Below are 7,933 nucleotides of genomic sequence, written 5' to 3'. Positions count from 1 at the left end.
TACACTTAAAAAACTTCTTCTTGAAATCTGCCATGCTCATTAAGTGATAATTTATACATCCTACACTCAGACTGAATTAGTTAGTCCTGTTCCTGTCAAAATCTGTCGTAGCGTATTCTATAAAACCAACAATGAAGTTGTTGATGTATCATGTTATAATTTTAAAACTTCTGTATCCTAGATTTTGGTTTTTGGTAGTTTTTTGATTATTCCCTGGCAATTGAGAAGAATGAAATTATGGGTAGGAAATAAATACGCTCTAGTTAGTCCTTTTCTATATATGAAAGACTAACAAAAAGCTCTTCTTTTTCCTAGGGTCGTGTGCACACAACTTGACTGACCTTCAAGGAAACTTCTCGAGTCCGAATTATCCATCCAGCTACCCACATAACATGAACTGCATCTGGTCTATTACACTAACACCAGGCAGCTACATTTACTTGCAGTTTTCTAAGTTTTCTCTGGAATATGGATATGATCAAAAACACTGTCCGTTTGACTACGTGGAAGTATCTGACAAAAACTATCCATCGAGTTTCATACAAATAAAACGCTGTGGTGATCAAAGTCGTTGGTGTGTTTGGAGCAAGAGCAATCTCCTGCATGTTCGATTCGTTACTGATTCCTCTGTGTCAGCTTCAGGCTTCATGGCACATTATGCAACCTACGGGAATCCAGGTAGCGGAAACTGTCTGTCTCTTATTGCAACACAAAATAAGGAAATACTCACTGGGCATGTCCAGGAATGACAGATTACGATAAGTGTTACGATGTATCCTCTTACCCTTCTCCTCAACTTTGACATTACTTATATCTAGAAACTAGGAGTAATCAGAGATTAGGGAGTGTGTTTGAGCTGCCCTCCTTTCGTTGAGATATTCAGTTCCACGAATTATCTTTACATTTTACTGAGGATAGTAGTCCAGCATCAAATGTCAATTTAATCTAGATGCATCACAGAAACATTTTGATGTTTGTTTTTTTGTGTGGAGGTTGTGTTGGTTTTTGAGTTTATCGGCACATTTACAAGTTCTATTGATCAAACTATTATCTGCTAGCAGCGGTTTCAGAATCGATAGTATTAAAATGGCGCAAGACAAAAGAATTGTTATACCGATTAGCGCTTGCGTACGATCCAAGGACGAATTGCAACGTCTGTTTCCTAAAAAAAAAAAACAGCACTACACAGCTTTCCGAAGTTTTGATAAATAGCATTAACTGTGCTTATTGCTAGACTCCTTCTCAAACGTTTTTGGCGATGTCACCAAAACCTCCCACGAAAGAAACGGGTGCTTACATTGGAACCACATTCCTTTCTCGGATTGAGCCAATCACAGCTACAGTTCCATTTTCTGGAACTGTGTATCGTGCGACTCGACCAGTACGCGCAATTGAAATAACGTATTCTCAACTGCCACTATGCGTGTAAAAAAAGCTGAAACCAAAGTAAACAAAAGTCTAGTCAAAATCTGACCTCGTCTGTAAGAAACCTCGGTAGGCTTTCTGTTACGGTAGAATGGCTTTCAAGGCTTTCTGTTACGGTAGATGAGGTTTTGCCTAGGTCAAAACACAGATTTGATCTGCGGCCAGTGACTCGGCAAATGCACAAATAATTTCCAGTACTAGTTATGGCGTTCTATAGATTTCCTTTTTTAATAACATTGAAATTCTCCGCAACATCGCCTTTACTTTTCATTGAGAAAAATGATCTTGACAGAGGGAAAGCATAAGACATAGATCAACTGCAAATCTCGTAAAGTTGAGAATGGGTTCAGTAGTTTTATTATTGACTTCGATCAGTTATAATTATTGCAAACTACAAAACTTGACTATCATTGATAATGACGGCCTCTCATTGTACGCTGACGTCATAACCAATTTTTTTTGGTATCGATAGATTTCCCAACATTTCTTACCCATAGTGCTCTGCTGGAACGTTTTGCGCTCCTGAACTCCGCTATAATTTTTTTTTCAACCGTCACTTCTGAAGATGTATTTTGTATAACAAAAAAACAACAAGTGAAAATTTATCAGAATAGGTTTATCACCGTAGTTTGACTCGCTTAAGTTAAAATGGCCAAAATACCGGAGTATTTATGATGGTCATATAGCAAAGCAACTGTTTATAACAATCTGGGTATTCTGATCTTCTTTTACAGTGTGCTATAGTTCACTGATGGATAAAACCTGTACATCGTCTTTTCTTTTAGCTAAACCGAAGGTAATAATTCCTTTACAAGAGGTTCGAACAGTCTCTGTGCATTATGACTGGTACTTGTCTGAAGTGACGCCACCGATCAGCATTTCAATGATGAACTCATCTTCAACCTTGGCTTCAGGGACCAAGAAAACAGTGTGGAGCAAAATCAACCAGGATGGTAACTATAGTTGCATCGCTACCAATGAAGTTGGCACTGAATCAAAGACGTTTTCCGTCTCTCTTATAGGTGAGATCTTACTGCGCTTACTGCCCTTTGAATGTGGTTACTTCGTTATCACACGAAAAAAAGCTGTAGCAATGAAGTGATGAATTCTAGAATATATTTTCCAGAACATTATTAACCCTCTCACAGCTCTACTCAAGTCATTTTCTCCTGCCTACCACTGAAACTTCTTATGCTGTGCTTTGTGTTTTACCCCAATTTCCACTTATTTATGATCAGATGATGTATCTGCACACGTAAGAATTACAGAAGTCTTTGCTTTGAGACAAGAACACCCAAACACGAAACACCGAAAACCTCTCCCGAATATAATCTTTAGTATAAATACACAGGTGATTATACAAAATCGCGCGCTCTCGTTGGCTCGCTGTCTTGGATTATCAGCCGATAATCACCTCGACGGACAAAATGGCTGCCAGTAGTCGTTTTGCCACTGTAAGTGAAGATGATTTCGCGTTGTATTGTTTTTTCTTTCTCTTTTCTGAAATAATCACCTGTGTATTTATACAATTATTCACCTCAGGCTCAGTGATTATCGATAAATATTCACCTCGACTTCGTCTCGGTGAATATTCACCGATAATCACTTCGCATTTGGGCGAATAATTGTTAAATAAAGTATTTTGGCCACTTGTATTTAATGCATATATCATATCTTCCAAAATTTAAGATTTAAAGAAAATCCCATGAAGGCTAACCTATTTCTTTGCTTTTTGACAATGTTTTGCTTTTCTTTTACAGATTTTCGCATTTGCTTGAATTTGTGTCACTGCCACGGCGCTTTCTTTTTTGCATTTCCACAAGTTGCCAACATCTTTAACTGCACTGGGAAACATTCAGCTCATATACTGACCAACATACCAACAACCACGACAGAGCTGTGAGTTTTTAACTGATGATACCCCTAAAATACTTGTATTTATTGCTTCTACCTATAAACAATCGTATACGCAAAGTTGGTAGCAGTACTAACCTAGTAGTAACCGAGTATAGGTTTGAAGGCGATTCATTCTCCATCACACGGCTAAAGAACAAGCTAATTGAAGAGGAATTTCTAGCTGAAGAGTGAGGCATATCTTCAAAACGATCATGTTTTTTTGCGTTTGAGATTTTAATTTTGTAATGTACTTAAGCACATTGTGGACATCTGCAAAGCGTTAACGACACTAAACAGCCGATTGTCAGTTTACAGTTACTGTAGCTTTGCAAATGATATTTCTCTATACTGAAGACACAATAAAACTCCACATAAAATGACATACGGCTTAGTTTCCGTTCAGGGGTGGCTGCTTAATACAGGTAAAACTAACAAAGAAAGACAAACATGGGACTGCCACAGGGTGGCCGCGGCTGCTTAATAGACGTAGCCGCCTGATACAGGTAACAAATACAGTGTTTGAATGAGCGAAAAATCGGGACTTTGAAAACTGGCCGCTTAATACAGGGCCGCTATATACAGGTTTGACTGTGCTTGGATCGCAGCGAGTTCGGTCATTGTTTTTTTTTTTTTTTTCTATCTCGGGACAACCTGCAAAGTAAAACTGCTCAGTGAACTTTCGTACAGTATTCAAATCACAACAAACAAGACATGCTGTCGCTAAGGTCAAATTGATCGTCTCACAAATGTAAGTCTGCTGCACAGTTTGAATTGTGAAATTTTGAAAAAAACGGTGCTGCTTCTCTTGCAACCTGTAAAGGATCTATTTCTTGAATTGCTTCTTGACGTAAACCACTGCTCAATTCCACTGTGGACTGCACTTGGCAAGCTGTGCTTGGAGCCGATAGCGCCCCGGACAACACATCACTACAATTGAAGCTGTGAAACAGATGGTCGAGAGTTGTAATGTGCTAGGAATTGGTCGTTTCGACGACTTGAAATTGACATGATATGTCGATTGGGGAAGCCAGCATTGGACCACAGTGTTATGACCGTAGCTCGGATGCTGTGGCTTATGTATATCTTAGACAGCTCGACCGCTTCGCTGATGTTTTTCATCATGTTTGCGAGGGTGTTAAAGCCAAGTGGCCTTTGTTCGAACCACACAGGAGTAGGCATGGCTCAGTTGGTTGGTGTGCGGCTTTCGGAGCAAGAGGTGCCGGATAGATTTTCGGTGACTTCAACGTCTGTTTCGATTTTCGTCTGATCCGTGTAGCTGTAGCTTTAAATACCCGTGAAACGGAGCACTGACAGAGAGAGGGGGGTAAAGGGCGCACCGTCGGCTTCCATTGATACCAGCCTTGTAGCTGAAGGAACTACCGACGTTAAATAAAGTGCCTTTACTTTACTTTACATCTTCTTCGGGACTGAAACTTGCCTTTAGCTACTGGACAAATGCACTGCAATTGGGGTTAACCTTTTCAAGGGTAGAGGTTTAAAGACTTAAAGCTATCGCATTGGTTTGCAGTTTCGTACATCCTTGCTTCTTGTTCGTTATTGGGTTTGTCAATGACCCCATCTGGATGGTTCTTGGAAGATTCATCATGTACCATGATTGCGAATTTTTTCCCAGCTGCATCAAAGACAAAATTTCTTAAAAGTGAGAGTGGGGAGGAAAGAAAAATGACTCCGCTGGTTTGAGCTGTCTGAGAATGTTGTCCTTAAATAGCAGGTTTATGGGTTTCATTTTCCTTTCCACTTCTTTTCAAATTACAGGGGCACCCAACGTCAATTTTCGGAAAATATATCTGTTCGGAAGACGGTTTGAGATCTAGAATTTTCAGAACATTTGTTGTAAAATTTCTTGCTTCCCTGCCTGTCCTAGGATTTTCGAAGTTCTAGAAAATGGTATAATTGCCCATTTTTAACGGATTTTTACCTTAAAAAGGTCATCTAGAATTTTCGGGAGCCTTTTTTCTGCCTGAAATTTTCGAAAAGGTAAGTATTGATCCTTACAATTTTCTGATCACTAGATTTTCAGCTAGGAAATTTGAACAGATGAAAAAATTTTAGGGGATAAAAATATGCCTATACTACCTCTTAAATACTAAAATACGTTTAACGATGCTATGTCTAAGTGGTTTTGAACTATATTCTCGTTGTGTGCCCCTGAAATTAACACGTTGCGCATCTAACACCTGGTTTGATGACCGAAAAAATGTGGGATCACTTGCTAGCTGAAGCTCTTTGCTGTAAGGAGGAGCGTTAAGATATCTTTCGATTCTGTCTGAACCCAAGCAGGGTTGATTCATTGGCATTGTATGGCGTAAAATCGCCTGAAATTCTGGTTCAGCTGACCCTTTGTCGCATGTCGGTGTTTGTATAACTTTTTCTCAGCACCAGCCTAAAGTTGAAAACATGCATGGCCTCACTGAAAAATACGGTCTTTGTAACCGTTTCGTTATTAATTATGGCAAAATAAAGAAAGAAAGGAGAATTTTAAAGATGTAAACTAGTTAATTTGCGCATATAGATCCATTTGCTTGCTTATCTCATTAATTTAATGCTCAGTAAAAAAAAAATTAAAAAATGTAAGCTTATACTTGAAACAGATGCATGGATTTCATTAATATGTACGACTTAAAGGGGAAATAAGACTATGAACAAATTATAATTAAGAAACTAGTCTAAAACTTCCGTACAACGTTTGCTCGAAGAAAACATTCAAATGGCTTTCTACGCCAAAAATATTTTGCACTGAAAGATTGTGTGTCGCCAAATCGCTAAAAAATCCTCTTTAGAACTACTACTAGACATACTCACCTGAAAAGGTTGATAAGGACCAATTTGTTAATATTTTGGTCTTGTCCGAGTGCCTTTGTTCGACCAGATCATTAAGCTCCCGTTCGGGGTCATTACCAGCGGCCCGTTCGTTTAAATTAGCGAATATTTTCATCTTACTTGGTGTTGAGCTCAAAGTTGGGGAATTCATCGCAATTGTTTTCGTTATCTTGTGAAAATTCGAAAGATAGCGGAAAAAAAAAATGCCGGCAAAAAGTCTTACGGAATGCTTGACGTCAGCGTGCAACCCACTCGGAAAAAGATTGCATTTATTAGCCAATCAGAGCACGCCCTTTCTTGAAGGGCTGTTTTAATGGTCTTTCTCCAGGTACCGGAAAACATTGTGTTTTTGGTCACTTGGGGTTAGTCTTTATTTGGAGTCATTTTGTTTCCCGTCTTTGTTTCTTTTGTTTTACGTAATTTGTGCTCCGGCACCTGCAGAAGCTGCCGTTTTAATCAGAGGTAAATATCCGTATGCCTGGTTTAAAGCGTAGTCTGATTTTATTAGCTGGGACACCAGAAAATGTCCATAGAGTACCCACAATACTCAATACTCCAACTATACTGTGACGTGTGTACAAATTCTGTATCTTATCTGAAACGGTTCGGCACCTCGTCGATTTCCACGTTTTAGGGAGCCTATATACCCTTCATCTTTAAAAGGATTTTTTTACCGTATTGTAAAATGACCTTTTGTAAGTTACGGGCGCAATAACATGCTCTTTTTAAAAAAAAATCTACAGACGTCACTGATTAACCAGATATAACTCTAATGCACCCGAATCCTTCTATCATTAGTTCATGCATCTCATTAGTGTGTATTTCTGAACATAGCATGTGTTGCTCCAATACTCTACCACTTAGCTACAAGAGACCAGTGGGAGCCCGGTCATTAAACTAGGTTCATATGATTAAGGCCATGCCCATTAGGATTCAAATAGGGCTAAGCAGTATGTAGGATGTTTACATTAACTTAGTTCTTATGCAAGGGTCTCCTGCAGCTCAGTGGTAGATCATCCAAACCTTTTGGGAGAACTCAGATTTTCTTTTTCTGAGCATGTCTGTGTCAACTCTGACCGAAAAAAATACATTCTATAATATGCTATTTATTAATACTGGTAGTGACAAGGGGAGCTAGCTCTCCTAGGACCTCTGGTTTTAGTAATGCCTGTTTACTACAACAAGTCATCTCAATGAATACCAGAATCTGCGATGACTGTAACTAACCTTCCTTAAATATTTATAGATTATCAAGATTGATAAGCTTCATAGTGGCAGAATCAAATCTGTGTACATAACCATTTCCAAAATATTGAAAGCCAAAATCCTGGAGACTCAAGATACAGTGTCCTATATCTTTCAGACTGATAGGCTTTATTTTTATAGGGTATAATCGTGTATGTTAAGACATGAATTGTAAATGTTACTGTTCTTCAGCCTTCAGGGGTTTTTGCATTTTAGTAATTGATTACGAGGGATCAAACTTAACTTAGCATGGACCACATGGTAGACATATTTTGCTCCCACCCTTTTATATACAGTGTAAAATATGAAGGATGGAGCATAATCTAGGCAAGTAATGGTCCCTGTGTCCCTTCTCAAACAAAAACCCCAAATCTTGGAAAGCATTCGCCCTTGTCACACGGCGGCCATATTGTCCCGGGAGACCAAAAGAGCTTTGTTTTACCATGCCAAGTCTCGCCGTGGAAAAACAAAGCTTTTTCGGTCTTTTGGGACAATATGGCTGCCGTTTGACAAGGGCGAATTGACT

At 39.0% G+C, this 7,933-nt stretch overlaps 1 protein-coding gene across 3 annotated transcripts in view; it reads left to right on the top strand.

Moving 5' to 3' along the window:
* The window catches only part of LOC138029214 (uncharacterized), a 40,257-nt gene that overhangs the window by 4,090 nt on the left and 28,234 nt on the right, over positions 1-7,933 (top strand). For all 3 annotated transcript variants that reach the window (XM_068876919.1, XM_068876918.1, XM_068876920.1), the window contains exons 2-4: positions 316-678; positions 2,211-2,447; positions 3,186-3,324. In XM_068876919.1, coding sequence (XP_068733020.1) covers positions 316-678; positions 2,211-2,447; positions 3,186-3,324 — 739 coding nt within the window. The remainder of the gene's footprint in view (positions 1-315; positions 679-2,210; positions 2,448-3,185; positions 3,325-7,933) is intronic.

The sequence above is a fragment of the Montipora capricornis genome, chromosome 13 (genome assembly GCF_036669925.1).
Source record: "Montipora capricornis isolate CH-2021 chromosome 13, ASM3666992v2, whole genome shotgun sequence".
Taxonomy (NCBI): domain Eukaryota; kingdom Metazoa; phylum Cnidaria; class Anthozoa; order Scleractinia; family Acroporidae; genus Montipora; species Montipora capricornis.
Note: the sequence above shows the minus strand (reverse complement) of the source record. Positions and strands in the feature narration are given on the sequence as shown.